We start from the raw sequence: 16,980 nt of genomic DNA, 5'->3' as shown, positions 1-16,980 counted from the left end.
CCGGAATATAGGAGGACTTCAGCAGAACAGAGACCCTGATTCAGAGCCGGACTCTCTGACAGAGCGCTCGCTCTGAATCAGGGCCGTCCTTCTTAATTTTTAGAGCGGCCTCCTGGCCGCTCGTATAGCTGTGGGTGACCAGAAAGATGGTCACGATGGTCAAGACCATCGCGACCATCGGGCTTGCGACAAGACTCTTGTGGTAGGGTCTCGTTGCCGCAAGCCCTGGAGTGCTTTCGGCTCTATCAGAGCTGAGAGCACTCCCACTGACATCACTTGTGATGTCAGTGGGGCCGGCCCCAGATGGTAGGCGTTCCCATGGGAATGCCTCCGTCTGGGCAGTCACGCCCCTGGCACGCCCACCAAAGGGGGCATGCTGTCACTCACCATCGACAGCACGCCCCCTGTGGTACGAGACCCAGAGCGACGGCTTGCCCGTCGCTATCCGGGTCTCGCGCATGCGCACGACGGAGCCGGCTCCCTCGTGCGCATGCGCACTGGGCCAACATCAACCCGCTTGTGAGTGGGTCTGAATCAGACCCAGAGTGTATTGAACCACACTATCAAGTCCAAGTGCTTACTAATGGGCGTTATAAATATTCCGGCAGAGGGGAAACTTCCTAATGTTCCGACCTTTTTCAAGGCATGATATTGGTATTGGCGTGCAGACAATATTTAAATATTGCCTATCCATTTAAAACATTAAACAGTTGACTGTAACCAAAGAATCCACAACAGGAACTCATAGATGGAAACAAGAGTTATCAAATCTCACGCATACAATGCATCCAGAAAGTATTCACGCTTCACTTTTTCCATATTTTGTTATGTTACAGCCTTATTCCAAAATAACCCATAATGACAACGTGTAAGAAGTTTTTTTGAGATTTTTGCTAATTTATTTAAACAAAAAAAAACAAAACACTAAGAAATCACATGTACATAAGTGTTCACAGCCTTTGCCATGAAGCTCAAAATTGAGCTCAGGTGCATCCTGTTTCCACTGATCTTCCTTGAGATGTTCCTACAGCTTAATTGGAGTCCACCTGTGGTAAATTCAGTTGAGTGGACAGGATTTTGAAAGGCATACACCTGTCTATATAAAGGTATCACACTTGACAGTGCATGTCAGAGCACAAACCAAGCATGAAGTCCAAGGAATTGTCTGTAGACCTCCGAGACAGGATCTTTAGATCTTGGGAAGGGTACAGAAAATATCTGCTGCTTTGAAGGTCCCAATGAGCACAGTGGCCTCCATCATCAGTAAATGGAAGAAGTTCAGAACCACCAGGACTCTTCCTAGAGTTGGCCGGCCATCTAAACTGAGCGATTGGGGGAGAAGGGAGGTGACCAAGAACCCGATGGTCACTCTGTCAGAGCTACAGCATTCCTCTGTGGAGAGAGGAGAACCTTCCATAAGGATAACCATCTCTGCAGCAATCCACCAATCAGGCCTGTATGGTAGAGTGGCCAGACAGAAGCCACTCCTTAGTAAAAAGCACATAGCAGCCCGCCTGGAGTTTGCCAAAATGCACCTGAAAGACTCTCAGACCATGAGAGACAAAGATTGTACTCTCTGGCATGAATGCCAGGTGTTATGTTTGGAGGAAACCAGGCATCGCTCATCGCCAGGCCAATAACATCCCTACAGTGAAGCATGGTGTTGGCAGCATCATGCTGTGGGGATGTTTTTCAGCGGCAGGAACTGGGAGACTAGTCAGGATAGAGGGAAAGATGAATGCAGCAATGTACAGAGACATCATGGATGAAAACCTGCTCCAGAGCACTCTTGACCTCAGACTGGGGCGATAGTTCATCTTTCAGCAGGACAACTACCTTAAGTACACAGCCAAGATATCAAAGGAGTGGCTTCAGGACAACTCTATGAATGTCCTTGAGTGGCCTAGCCAGAGCCCAGACTTGAATCCAATTGAACATCTCTGGAGAGATGTGAAAATGGCTGTGCACTGACACTCCCCATCCAACCTGATGGAGCTTAAGAGGTGCTGCAAAGAGGAATGGGCGAAACTGCCCAAAGATAGGTGTGCCAAAAGCTTGTGGCATCATATTCAAAAAAGACTTGAGGCTGTAATTGCTGCCAAAGGTGCATCAACAAAGTATTGAGCAAAGTTTGTGAATACTCATGTACATGTGATTTCTTAGTTTTTTTTTTTTTTTAAATAAAATTTGCAAAAATCGTAACAAAATTTTTTTACATGTTGTCATTATGGGGTATTGTGTGTAGAATTTTGAGAACAAAAATGAATGTATTCCATTTTGGAATAATGCTGTAACGCAGTGATTCCCAACCTCGGTCCTCAAGGCACACTAACAGTCCTGGTTTTAGTGATATCCATGGTTAAGCATGGGTAGTTAAGTCAAAATAACTGAGGTACTAATTAACTCAGCTGTGTTCAAGTATGGTTATCCTTAAAACCTGGACTGTTAGTGTGCCTTGAGGACCGTGGTTGAGAACCCCTGCTGTAACATAACAAAATGCGAAAAAGTGAAGCGATGTGAATACTTTCCAAATGTACTGTACAATAAAATGCTGGTGTGAGTAACAGCGAGACCCGAACATACAGAATTTCAAATAAAGTGTAATGAATAAAAATAAACACTTGATTACACTAAATAGGACCTATGGACAGAATAAACAAGACTCATAGAAAACCACCAAAATGAAAATCCAATTATCACACAAAGAAACAACAATATAGCTGCAAAATGAGAAGCAAGCACATGGGCCTTGTTAGAGTGATTCGTCATTCTGTTCTGTTTAAATCTTTCTGTAATGGGGTAGGGGCAATCGCAGTCCCTGAGGGGTTAGTCTATGCAATTATGGGCCTGATTCAGAGGTGGACGCAGGTGGTCAGTACAGCGTCTTCGGTAGCAGCCGATCTGAGAAGGTATGCAAATGCTGGTGGTGCCGTCCTTAGTAATGAGATGTCCACATCCGGCTTCTCAGATCCACTGCATGCATCTGAAGACACAATGTCGGATCATCTTGACCATCTAAAGGCTGCTCAGAATGTACGCCGCTACTAAGGCCATGACCAGTGAATCTGCATCAGAAGACGCAGTTGCTGGCTTCGGCACGCCTTAAAAATAGGGAAGCCAACTGGCACCCGTCCCAGTTTAGGTATCTCTGGGTTATTTTGGCCAATACGAACGCTAACCTTTTACAGCTTAATTTCTCTCTCTTTGTTAAATAAGTTCAAAGCTGATTTTAAGAAAGTGTCATTATTAGGACTGTCCTGGAAAGGCAGAATTAATACTATAAAAATGAATGTCTTACCAAAAGGTCCTCTACCTGCTACAAACTCTCCCAATTATGGTCCTGAATCATTATTAGGGAATTGCAGGATATCGTGGGGAAGTTTGTTTGGGGAAATAATAAACCTCAGTTGGCAGTACCCATTCAAAGCCGCTCTAGAGGGAGCCTTCAGCTTCCTCACTTTCTAAGCTACTACCATTCGGCACATTTGGGCAGGATTATAGAAATGTAGTTTTCCAGCCACTAAGCAGTGGCCACTTATTGAGGGTCATGCAGTACAACTCCCCTCCTGTGTTCTCCCATGGCTTAAAAAAATCCCTGTTTTCATCATCCCACTTTGGATCCTACCCTCATATGCTGAAAAAAACTTAAGACACATCCCCTCCTTCATTCAGGTACCTCGCTACTCATACCATTGCTACATAAGCCAGATATTCCGCTTGGGCTATCATTAACACTCATCTCCATTTTGTCTTCAATGGGTATATTACGTCTAGGTCACTTCGTAGATTCCGGAGGGTTGCAATCCTTTACAGATCTTGAGCACACATTTGGTCTTCCGTCCAACTCGTTTTGGGTTTACCTTCATCTCAGGCATTATATCTCTTCACTGCCTACTCGCACTACTGGGTGGTCTCAGAGATAATCACTGGACTCCTGCTTCCTGACACACCCGAAGTTTGGCTTTTCAGTCTTATGGCTAGGACCCTCTCCCAATTTAAGAAATTGCTACTCCATCATCTCTTAAACACGGCGAGAGCGCTTATCCCATGCTTTTGGAGGTCCCCCATTCGGCCCCATATCTTTCAGTGGTTCCAGAGGGTTGATCTCTATATGACCAAGAAGATCTTACGTCCTCTTCTAAACTGACGTCTTCTGACCTCACTACCATCTGGTTTTATTGTTTGATATTCAAGGAAAGACCCCCGAACTACACTGTCCACCTTAAGTCCCCTCTTCCAGTCCCCTCCCCACCCCCCTTAGGCCTGATTAGTGGCAACACTTGTGGATATGTCTGGACTATGTGTTCATTTACTGTTTTATTGACAGTAATAGGGGTATTCAATATGGGTGCGATAACATCGTTTTTTGCGTTAATATCGCACTTTTTAACTTTTTTTGCGTTAATATCACTGGTTTTAGTTTTACACCGTATTCAATTTCAAAGACTTATCGCAGTTTTGAAAAGTCTTTGATAAAAAACGGTGATAACTTTTCACCATTGAATAGGTGTCAAAAAAAAGTGCAGAATTGGGGTTTAGGGGTGCAGGCTTAAAAAAAATAGCCTGCACCCCTGAGATTGACATTTAAAAAAGAACTGTGTCAAAAAAAGTTTAAAAAAAAAATAGGGACACCGCAAAAAATTAATTTAAAAATTGGGGTGCAAAAAAAAAAAAATGGGAAAAAATTGTTAAACAATAGGCAAATAGGTTCAGGGCTATTCTGCATGCATGCGGCAGGTGTTTTCTAGAATAGAATTATAGCGGCAGGTGCACAAATGAAGAATTTTTAAAAACTGACTTTAGGGACATCAAAATATGCTAGTACCCATTTTCATGTACCCCAAATTTGATGGGACCACTTAAAAAAAACGAAAAAAATAACCTAAGTGCTCTTCTGCATCACTTCTTCAATGTCGGGAAAAAAACACCTGCTGCGGCTATTTAAAGCCCCGACTTTCAATTAAAGGCTAAAACGGGGGTACCCATAGTGTTCCCCCATGTTTTTACAACTTTAGGGGGGTCTTACAATTATTTTAAGGAAAAATTCGTAACTTTATGCAAATCCAACTTCGGAGTTTCCCGTTTTCGTAAATTTTATTTTGAATACGGGGATAAGCGGGAGCGCGCACCATACCTTTACGCAGAAAAAAACTCCGATATGAAACGTTAACTTCGCCAGGGAAGTTAACCTTTCATATTGAATAACCCTCATAGTCTTGTATGAACCATTTTAAACAGATTACACAAAAAGCCGGGGCCGACAAGCCACCATTTACTGAAAAGCTTCCCCCTCCCCGCCCCGAAAAGAGCTGCTAACTATAATCCAACAACGGCAGCAGCAACTGGGTCTAAAGGCAACTGTATGCGCAGATTTAAACCATTTAAAATAGTTAGCATCTACCTTTGAATCTGTGTTTTTTACATAATGTTATTGTATATAAACATTTCATTTGTTCCATCAGTAAATAAGGTATTATGCTCTCGGTAATAAATGTATATTTGAAGGATTTAAGGCCCCCTGCACTTTTGAACATTGTAGAAAATGAGTGAGTACATATGGCATTTCAGAGCTCACCTACATGATTGTGAGAGCATCATATAGAAGGTTTGTGGAAGCTAGTTTCCTCTTAGCACAAACCTTAGGAAATCTAAGAATAGCCCCCGTAGGGGGCGCGGTGGCTTCAGACTCTATGCGGACTGACCGTCTGCATGGAATCTGCTGAAAACTTCCCTCCAAAAATGGCCGCCACCTAGGAGGAGACAAATGGTAGAGGTCCTACCGGACCTCCAGAGTCTGTCAGGGCAGAGCATAGTGTTACCCGGAAGTGCTGGGAACGCTGGCGTTGCTGGGAGAAGATGCAGAAAGTTGAGACCCCTGGCAACGCGCATGAGACCCCTGGCAAAGAGTAGGAAATTTAAAAGTAATAAAAAGCCTTATTGTGGGACATAAATGGTGTCAGGGGCAAAAATGTATGTGGCATAATGTGTAATGGGCATTACTGGACCTCTAGCGTCTGTCAGGCCAGCACATAGTGTTAACCAGAAGTGCCGGGAACGCTGGCGCCGCCGGGACAACATGCAGAAAGTTGCATCTTCTCACGTGAAACCTGACAACGAGCATGAGATCCCTGGCAACGAGCATAAAACCCCTGGCAACCAGCATGAAACCCCTGGCAACCAGCATGAAACCCCTGGCAATGAGCATGAAACCCACAGTATAAAACCCCTGACAATGAGCATGAGACTCCTGACAATGAGCATGGAACCCCTGGCAACCAGCAAGAAACCCCTGGCAACCAGCATGAAACCCCTGGCAACCAGCATGAAACCCCTGGCAACCAGCATGAAATCCAGAGTATAAAACCCCTGACAACTAGCATGAGACTCCTGATAATGAGCATTGAAACCCTGACAACAAGCATGGGACCCCTGGCAATGAGCATGGGACCCCTGGCAAAGAGCATGGGACCACTGGCAAAGAGCATGAAATCCTCGGCAAAGAGCATGAAACCCTCGGCAACCAGCATGAAACCCCCGGCAACCAGCATGAAACCCCCGGCAACCAGCATGAAACCCCCGGCAACCAGCATGAAACCCCCGGCAACCAGCATGAAACCCCCGGCAACCAGCATGAAATCCAGAGTATAAAACCCCTGACAACGAGCATGAGACTCCTGACAATGAGCATGGAAATGATGACAACAAGCATGAAACCCCCCCCTCCCTGGCAACCAGCATGAAACCCCCCTGGCAACCAGCATGAATTTTAAAGTAATAAAAAGCCTTACTGTGGGGCATAAAATGGTGTCAGGGGTAAAAATGAATGTGGCATAATGTGTAATGGGCATCATGGTGTGTAGCATACTGTGCAATGGGAATTAGTGTGTGGCATAATGTGCAATGAGCATTACGGTGACAAGGAACATGAAACTCGTGGCAACGAGCATGGAACCGCTGACAACAAGCATGGAACCGCTGACAACAAGCATGGAACCGCTGACAACAAGCATGGAACCGCTGACAACAAGCATGGAACCGCTGACAACAAGCATGGAACCGCTGACAACAAGCATGGAACCGCTGACAACAAGCATGGAACCGCTGACAACAAGCATGGAACCGCTGACAACAAGCATGGAACCGCTGGCAACAAGCATGGAACCGCTGGCAACAAGCATGGAACCGCTGGCAACAAGCATGGAACCGCTGGCAACAAGCATGGAACCGCTGGCAACAAGCATGGAACCGCTGGCAACCAGCATGAAACCCCTGGCAACCAGCATGAAACCCCTGGCAACCAGCAGGAGACCCACAGTATAAAACCCCTGACAATGAGCATGAGACTCCTGACAATGAGCATGGAAACCCTGACAACGAGCAGGAAACCCCTGGCAACCAGCAGGAAACCCCTGGCAACCAGCAGGAAACCCCTGGCAACCAGCAGGAAACCCCTGGCAACCAGCAGGAAACCCCTGGCAATAAGCATGAAACCCACAGTATAAAACCCCTGACAATGAGCATGAGACTCCTGACAATGAGCATGAGACTCCTGACAATGAGCATGGAAACCCTGACAACCAGCAGGAAACCCCTGGCAACCAGCAGGAAACCCCTGGCAACCAGCAGGAAACCCCTGGCAACCAGCAGGAAACCCCTGGCAACCAGCAGGAAACCCCTGGCAACCAGCAGGAAACCCCTGGCAACCAGCAGGAAACCCTTGCCAACCAGCAGGAAACCCTTGCCAACCAGCAGGAAACCCTTGCCAACCAGCAGGAAACTCTTGCCAACAAGCAGGAAACTCTTGCCAACAAGCAGGAAACCCTTGCCAACAAGCAGGAAACCCCTTGCCAACCAGCAGGAAACCCCTTGCCAACCAGCAGGAAACCCCTTGCCAACCAGCAGGAAGCTCCTTGCCAACCAGCAGGAAACTCCCTGGCAACCAGCAGGATACCCCTGGCAACCAGCAGGAGACCCCTGGCAACCAGCAGGAGACCCCTGGCAACCAGCAGGAGACCCCTGGCAACCAGCAGGAGACCCCTGGCAACCAGCAGGAGACCCCTGGCAATGAGCAGGTAATTTAAAAGTAATAATAAGCCTTACCGTGGGGCATAAAATTGTGTTAGGGGCAACAATGTATGTGGCATAATGTGTAATGGGCATTACAGTATGTGGCATAATGTACAAAGGGCATTATGGTGTGTGCCATAATGTGCAATGAGTATTATGGTGTGTGGCATAAAGTGTAATGGGCATTACGGTGTGTGGCATAATGTGCAATGAGCATTACGGTGTGTGGCCTAATGTGTATAGGGCATTACGGTGTGTGGCCTAATGTGTAATGGGCATTACGGTGTGTGGCTTAATGTTTAATGGGCATTACAGTGCATGGCATATTGTGAAATGGGCATTACGGTGAGTGGCATATTGTGAAATGGGCATTACTGTATGTGGCATATTTTGTAATGGGCATTATGGTGTGTGGAGTCATATGTAATGGACATTATGGTGTGTGGAATAATGTGTAATGGGCATTATGGTGTGTGGCATAATGTGTAAGGGGCATTACTATAAGGAGGAAAAATTACAGTGTAAACGGTCAATGGGGGTGCATTTTTAACTGTTTGCACTGGGAGCCAAATTGCCTAAAAACTGCTGAGTACCAAAATGCCATGGGGGATGGGAATGCACCAGAAACTTTTTTGGCAGGGGGGAGCAAAATTTATAGTTACGCCACTTGCAACACTGCTCCCCTAGCATGTCATACTGTGGTTACTGTGCATTCCATACGTCCTTTACTGGTGACTTTTGTTATAATAAGAACCAATCATACAGGGGCACAACTAGAACTTTGTGGGCCCCATAGCAAAAATGTAATGCCCCCACCCCCAACTCAGGTCAACTCAGAGTGTATGCATATATATATATATATATATATATATATATATATATACACATATATACACACACACACAAACTTGTAGACACAAATAGTGCAGAGGTTAGTACAGCTTCATATCTACATGTGCACTTTAAAACTTAACTTACCTGTGTCGGTTGAATATACACGGAAACTTTTGTCCCAAAAGCCACAGACTATAATGAAACGGTTGTCTGCTGTGATCACAAAACACTGAGAATGGACCTGGATGCTTTGGTCTAAGAGATCAGAGATTTGCCGCCTGTGCAGTCCGGTGTTACTGGCTGCAAAAACATAATATATAAACATACATTACTTTTTTGCTTCACAGTTTTCATATATCAATCCCTAATACCATCAAATTAACTGGCATTTCAACATAAAGAGACTGGTACAAGAAATGCAGATTTAATACATGTTCTCTTTAACAGACTACAGTCAAATAAATCCATTTAAATCAGCCTCTTTAGCAATAAAGGCACAGCAACAAAAAACAGCCCCAATTAAGCTGACATAGAGAGAGTTATTTATTTGTTTGGCCTGTCTTGTAACAACATTATCCGGGCATTACTAAACTGCAGAGCACTGATAATAAATAGACTGCAGGAAAAGGATAGAAAGGGTTCCTTCCAATGTAAGTCTGAAATTCTAACAGAAGATGATTCTAATCCATACTCTGCATTAAATTCCACCCGCTTTCCAGACCAAGCTATTTGTAATAAAACACACTTTGAAAAATAGCTACTTGACTTGGCGGAGGTTTGCTGACATGTCTCTTACCAGCAATCCTTGGATTGCTTTAAATTTATTGCTAAACAAGGGTAGACCATGTGTGAAAGCCAGCATGACAGTGAGACTACAACAAAGAGTAACACTGCACACTGAATATATTTTCTTTTGTAGGACAGTCACAATCTTCAGGAATGACAATGTAAAGCCAGAAGGATGCAGAGATTCATGATCTTGATTAATCTTGAGCAACAAATTCTACAGTGTATATCAAAGTAAGACTCCCATCAAATCAAAAATGCAATAAAATAGTATATTTTCATATAAATGATGTGTTTCATTGTAAATGGGAAATTGTTAAATACATATCAAAATTATTAAAACGTAATACGCAAGGTGTTAATTTTAAGCATTTAGGGGCATTATTAAAACATGTTAATCACACCGTGGTGCAGATAGTCACAAAAATGTTAACAAAAGGACATGAACACAACACAGCCAGATCATACATTAGGCACACTAGGCTCATGACTTGGGCCCAAAATAGAGGGGGTACAGGGGCCCAAAGCTGCATGCTGCCTAGGGACCCATCTGGTTTTAATCCAACTACACACTAACCAGCATTTTATTCACTTTGCATCAATTTTCACATTGCCTGCAGCATACATGAGCATTACTGTTCGGTACAATATAACGGGAGCACTTATTAAGTACAGAGTATACTATACAGCAGGCAAGCTTTGACAAGTGTTAACAAATATAAGTCATAGGGGTCGATCCAATTAGCTGTGAAGGGTGCAAGTTGCCGTTGCAACGGCGTTAAAACGCCGGCAACGGACTGGTATCTCGCACCCTTCGTGGCCCGCTCTGAGCCCAAATTCGCGGAATTTTGCTCGCAGCTCTATGGGGCTGCAAACAAAATTCTGCGCATTCGGGCTGCCGTAAAGTGCGCCCACTGCCGTGAAGACTCGCGCCAGCCAGATCATCGCGGCTAATTGGATCGACCCCAAATGATGAGAAAAGTACAATATTTTGATATTTGAAACTTGTGTGTACAAGTTCTATATATTTGCCTGTTAACGTTTAGAGTAGTTTCTTTACCTAAACCTTAGCTGTGAGACATGTTTATTTATGTCACTGGACACTGTGGTATGACCGGATCTGGCAACACTAGTAAGGTACAGTCCTCCCTTTCCTGTACTTCTACAAGCACTGTCATTCACGTGCATCTAATGCAATGGACAGCAGGTGACTGGTGTCATACTCCTCACCTTCCTGTAACCAGTGAGTGTAGCAACTGGCTGGGGTCATAAGAGCAGCTTGAGTGCTTGATGACACCAATGTGTAGCTGCCACTAACCTGGTCTATGCATGGCATGTTTCAATCAAATGGAGAAGGTGGGTAATGAGAACACTACCACTATTATTTTGAAAATGGGCTCCTGCGGCTGGGGGCTATTAGAAAGGGCCAGCTTAAGGAGAGATACTTACTACACCTCTTGGATGAATGAACCTGTTGTCAGAATGTGGTAGTGAATAAACCTTCTCCACCATGTTACTACTGCTTGTTGTCTATAATACCGTGGTTCAGCACAATGATTCCTTACATAATAGTCCATCCCAATTATGTGTAGACAGTTTGAGTTTATTGTTAAAACAATATTATACAAGCCCATATTTAGTGGTGGCAGTGGTACTGCAAGGTTCTAAAAATTTCCAAATACAGCAATGGTACAGTAACACTGTTTACTGCACAGGTGCTGTCAAATTGTACAAAGCCAGCAAACGCACCTAGAGGGCTACATATGAGGTGTGGCTATTAAACAATGAGAGTTAAAAGGGATTGGAGGAACATTGACCTTGGACTATCCTAAAGCGGTTTTGCAAGTTTCACCCCTCTTGCATAGATAATTTGCTGTCACACAGTGTTCGAAGAAGTTGTGTTTTTCCCTTGCGTTGTAAAAATGCTTAGTTCAAAAGTAGAGTAACTTGTTAACTTAAGCTTTTTAGTTAAATTCAACAAAATGCCACCGAATCTTTCTGTATGCTAACCGAGGCTTACGGGGCATATTGTATGTCACATGCAAGTGTGTTTGAGTGACACAGATGATTTAGTGAAGGCCGTAAGGATATTGGAGGCCTTGCATATCAAAAACAAATGAAAATGTGGGAAAAAAATTGTGCGAATTGAATATCAACTCAGCATCCGTATGATAGCAGAAATGGTAAACATCGACAAAGAAACTGTTAGGCAAGTTTTGAATCAAGATCTTAACATGACAAAAGTTTGTGCTAAGATGGTTCCAAGGCATCTCACTTTTGAGCCCGTCAAAAATTGCAAGCAAACTTGTAGACATTGTGGAACAAATTGAAACAGATTCACATTTTTTAGATAAAGTTATCCCTGTGATTAAACATGGATCTTCCAGTACAATCCTAAGACAAAATGTCAGTCCATGCATTGGAAAACACCATCATCAACAGGAATGAGGAAAGCATGTGAAAGCAAATCCAAAGCCAGGTTAATTGTTTACTTTGATATCAAGGGTGTTATTTTGGAAGACTGGGTACCAGAAGGTGCAACAATGAATCGACATTACTACAAAAATGTTCTAGCAACTTTGCGGGAGAGAATCAGTAGAGGCCAGAATTGTGGAAAAATTGTTTCATCCTCCATCAGGACAACGCACTAGCCCACACAGCTCTCTCTGTGACGCAGTTTCTGTCCGAGAAACAGATTGCAGTTCTAGAACAACCTCCATACTCGCCAGACCTAGCACCATGTGACTTCTTTCTTTTCCCTAAAGTCAAATCTGTACTCAAGGGGACCCGTTTTGCATCAGTTACTGAGGTAAAGAAGATAAGGACGGATCTGTTCAGACAGCTGGCAGATAAGCTACAGCACGGCTTTGACCAAAGGAAAATAAGAATGCAGCAGTGTGTGGATGCAGAAGGGGAGTACATAGAAGGGGAAAGGAGTTAAAATGTACTTAATATAATTAAACATATAGCATCAGTCTCGCTATTTAATAGCCACAAGTTGTAGGGCTCTATTAATTATCACTTAATTTCTACAAAAGCAGGTGAAAATTTTCACTTGCTTTTGTAGAAATTATATTTTCGGGTCATTCATCAAAAAGGTAATGCAGGAGATATCAGATAACTCCTGCTTACCTTTCTCTCCCAAAATGGCCCGCTGTCCTCATTCACTAGTATGGGGACAGAATTCATCAAGCTCCAAATATACAATATTTTCGGAGCTTGACTGCGGGAGCATTCGCCATTTTCAGGTGGCGTTTGTTCCAGCAGTCCCGGGTTTGCTAAGAGGCCCTCCACCCCTGTTCGGCTCCTTTTGCCGGACGCCAGGGCTTTTAAGCACATGCGTGAACAATGAAAGATAGTCAGCTGATTTACGGATTCATCATTGCTTCAGCGCTCACCGCGAGTTGAAATGTTAATTATCGGGGTCACCTCAGACCCCAATAATTAACATAATGAATAGAGCCCTTAGAGAGATGTCAAAATTACATTCTCAATGCATTTTGGAGATTTTTATGTTTTGCTGAATGGTGTCAATGGTTATTCCCTAAATAATATGCTAATTTAACATACTAGTAGTAATGGTTTGGCGTGTACATGTACTACACTAATCAATTAACAGGAATCACAATGTAAGAACAAAATTCATGTTAGATGGCTTCATCCAAGGTAGGGGTTCTCCACTTCTCCTAAGGCTTAAATCATTGGTGTCAAGTTAAGAAAGCAAACCGAATCCACAGAATATGTTCCTATCATTCACATGGATAATGCTGTTCTCCGCGTTCTCCCCAGAAATGTTTTCCACCCGGGTGACATCAAGAAGTAGCCGGGTGGGGGCCTTCGCAATTATGCGCGCGCCGGGAAAATGGGTATCTCCCTTACCATTCCAGCCCAACAGGTCTCAGGCTGCTCCCCCACTGACTTTCAGTCAAAAGTGCCCATTATGCAGTGCCCCCTGTAGTTATCCCCATATGCAGTGCCCCCTGTATTTGTGCCCTTTATACAGTGCCCCCTGTAGTTTTCCCCTTTATACATTGCCCCCTGTAGTTTTCCCCTTTATACAGTAGTGCCCCTATGCAATGCCTCCAGGCTGGTCCCTTATGCAGTGCCCCCAGGCTTAAATAGTGCCCCTTATGCAGTGCCACCAGACTGGCCCCTTATGCAGTGCCCCCAGGCTTAAATAGTGCCCCTTATGCACAGCCCCCAGACTGGTCCCAGCCCCAACCCAGAACTTACCTTAACATGCTCGGTGCTCGTGCTTGCGCTCCCACTCTCGCTGCCTCAGTCTGACTGGATCTAATAGATCCAGCAGGCGTACAGGGCAGGCTCCTCACGTCGCGGGTGAAGTCATGAAGTCACCCGGGCAGTGCATCACTCAGAATGCTTGCCTCTGAAGTGATCGGAGGTTTCTTTAGCATCCGGTCGCTTCAAAGGCCAGCGTTCTACAGCAGGGGTCGGCAAGGGGGTCAGGGAATGCGCAGGGGGTAAGTGCCAGGCGGTAGGCTGTTTCTGCCGGGCGATGCGCCTGCAGAAAACAACCTGGGGAGAACACTGTGTACTGCTCCTCTAGCATGTCATTTACACCATAGAAATTAAACAAATTTACTTAAAGGGAGACCTTTTCCATTTCCATGGTGGTATTCTAGTAATATTTGTATTTCAACAAATTTTAATTGAAAGTAAACCTACAGAATTTTTAGCTGTACAGTACCTACCAGCAAAGATAGACCAAAGTATGTACATAGTACCCAACAACATATTCATCCCTAAACTTCTTACTTTTCTTCTTTCATATTGAGTGCCACGGATATGAAAGATCGGTGAGCTACAATGCTGCAAAAAATAATGTAGGTTGATATGACTATAAAGTGTCTGCTCTGAGTTTTGCTCTAGATGCCTTGTGAATAATAAGGATTGTTGTTGCTTTACGAGGCAATAATATGTTCCCTTGGCGGGTAAACAAGTCAGTATTGTAGTTTATCCCAGCCAGGGATTTGGATTATAGCTCTGAGAATCAGAACGACAGCATTACGAGTGCTTTCTCATACAAGTCATTTTTTTTCCGTCTAAAGTTTCAAAACTATTACTCAGTTGTAAACAGCCCTAATCGCACCAGAACTATCGTAAAAGACTGCTCCTGTCTGGGAGCTTACACACTACGCACCGTGTTCGTTTTCCCCCCACCTGATTTCCCTTTTCACACACATTTTATACTAATATATATTTTATATATATATATAAATATATACATATATACACAAAACACAAACACCAATAGGGTGCTTATAGTGTAGTATATGTAAAATCTATTTGAATGAAAAAATGTGCATATATTAGGCTTATATCAAAATGTATTATGTTGTTTTAGGTTACACTCCTCCCCTCTAGACCCTTCTTATGAGGTGACTTAACAGACTTGAAGACCTATATACACCTGTTCAACTTCTGACAGGATCACTGCTGAACGCGTGGAGGATGCTAGGATTTACAAGACTATTTAATCACACCCTGAATAGGTCATTTGTGACAAAACACGTTGGATGTCAGTAGGTAGCTGTACCACCATAATGACACACATATCCACCAGGAGATCGCACCGCAGTGAGGAGTATTGTGGACTTGCAGATCTGTTGCAGCTGGTGGTCAGTTATATGCCAAAGCCGCATACACACTAGACGATTTTTATAAATGATATGGACGATAACGATATCATTCAACAACATATCGTTCATATTGCTCAGTGTGTATGCAGTGAACGACCAATGATGCGCGCTCCAGAGGGTCGTTAACGATGTCTTTTGTCGTCCGTACATGCAGGCCAATCTGACGATATCATCAAGAATTGCCTGTTCAGAGATGTGGCAGGATGACTTCACTGTACGATATCTTTCAGTGTGTACACCCAAATAACGTTTGTCCTTCACTACAGAAAGTTCAAGGGAAATCTGTCACCAATATCGTTCATAGAGCACATCGTCTAGTGTGTATGAGCTTTTAGAAGCGTTGAAAGTCAGATGAGTCAAGTCACCATTGCTCCAAATCAAATGCCCCCCCAACCCTCCCCTCCCCAAGTGGCGACAAACATGTTCTATTTACCAATTGTGGGGTAAGTAGAAGGTGGCCCTGGTTTTGCTAGTTCCTGCACCATGACAGTGCTTTCTGCAGTATACTAGTCATCTGAATTGGGCAAATATTTTCCTACAATAACTTTAGATCAAATCGGATTTCTAACTACTCAATTTTCAAGGCGTAATGAGTCAGTCCTATTAATCCTCTAACAAAACTTCAACCAGGAGACTCATTTCTCCAATGGATCTGCTTAATACATTCACCTAGGTAGAAGACACAATTATATTTTAACCTAGGCTGGTGAACACAAAAGTGATGTTTGTATTGCATAAAGAAACGTGCTTATGTTCATGACCGCCTGCGTTTCATCACATGTGACTTATCAAGTAGCAGTGGGGATACATATGTACAAACATGTCTGATACTCCCAGTCTCAAGGTTAATACACTTTATAAGAGATGAAAGTGAGACTATTCTGCAGACATGAGTTATACAAAAGAAACTGATATGTTTATGCTCAGGAAAAACGAAAGTAGCTGCAACATCAATACTCCTTCATTCCATTTTGCTCAGCACAGAATTCCTCAGTAAGTAAATGCTTCTCTTCTCTGCGGGTGCCATCAGGCTTGTTATTTTCCAGAACCGCCTGTTCTGATTTACATCTTGACTAACGTTACATAAAGAAAGCTCCTTCGTGACACTGGCTTGTCCCTGTTCTTTCTTCCCATCTTTCCCTAAACAGTGTCAGATTGGCCAGAAAATCCCACATTTTCCATCTCCCTGTGACTGTCAGTCCTTTTACAAGAAAAAAAAGTTAGTACTGTATACAGTATAAAGAAGCATCAGGCAAAATATCTATCTTATAGGGAACTGCTATTAATGTTCGGGGCACTTACACATTTTATTAAATGTACAAATAAGAAGACAAAAGAGAATGATCGTTTGTATGTATTAAAGTATTGCTAAGGACACTGGACCTCATTCAGACCCGCTCGCTAGCGCTGTGCACTCGCAAGTGGCCCGATGGTTTGCTAACGTGCATGCACACGCTTCGTTCTGCGCGTGAGAGAACTACTCTGAGCGATCGCATCCCGCTCGCCCAGCAAAGACAGCCCAGTGAAATGAGTGACAGGAGGTCGTTTGTGGGTGGGAACAGGGGAAGGACACTAATAACGGGGGTGTGAAGGCTGCGAACGCAGACGTGCTCAGTGTTTCATCGCAGTTTTT

General features: G+C 43.8%; 1 protein-coding gene across 2 annotated transcripts in view; it reads right to left on the bottom strand.

Moving 5' to 3' along the window:
* LRBA (LPS responsive beige-like anchor protein) overlaps positions 1-16,980 on the bottom strand; it is a 626,758-nt gene that overhangs the window by 66,901 nt on the left and 542,877 nt on the right. For both annotated transcript variants that reach the window (XM_088448343.1, XM_088448354.1), the window contains exon 51: positions 9,046-9,201. In XM_088448343.1, the coding sequence (XP_088304469.1) occupies positions 9,046-9,201 (156 nt within the window). The remainder of the gene's footprint in view (positions 1-9,045; positions 9,202-16,980) is intronic.

Source organism: Taudactylus pleione, unplaced genomic scaffold (genome assembly GCF_031769625.1).
Source record: "Taudactylus pleione unplaced genomic scaffold, aTauple2 ptg000021l, whole genome shotgun sequence".
Lineage (NCBI taxonomy): Eukaryota > Metazoa > Chordata > Amphibia > Anura > Myobatrachidae > Taudactylus > Taudactylus pleione.
Note: the sequence above shows the minus strand (reverse complement) of the source record. Positions and strands in the feature narration are given on the sequence as shown.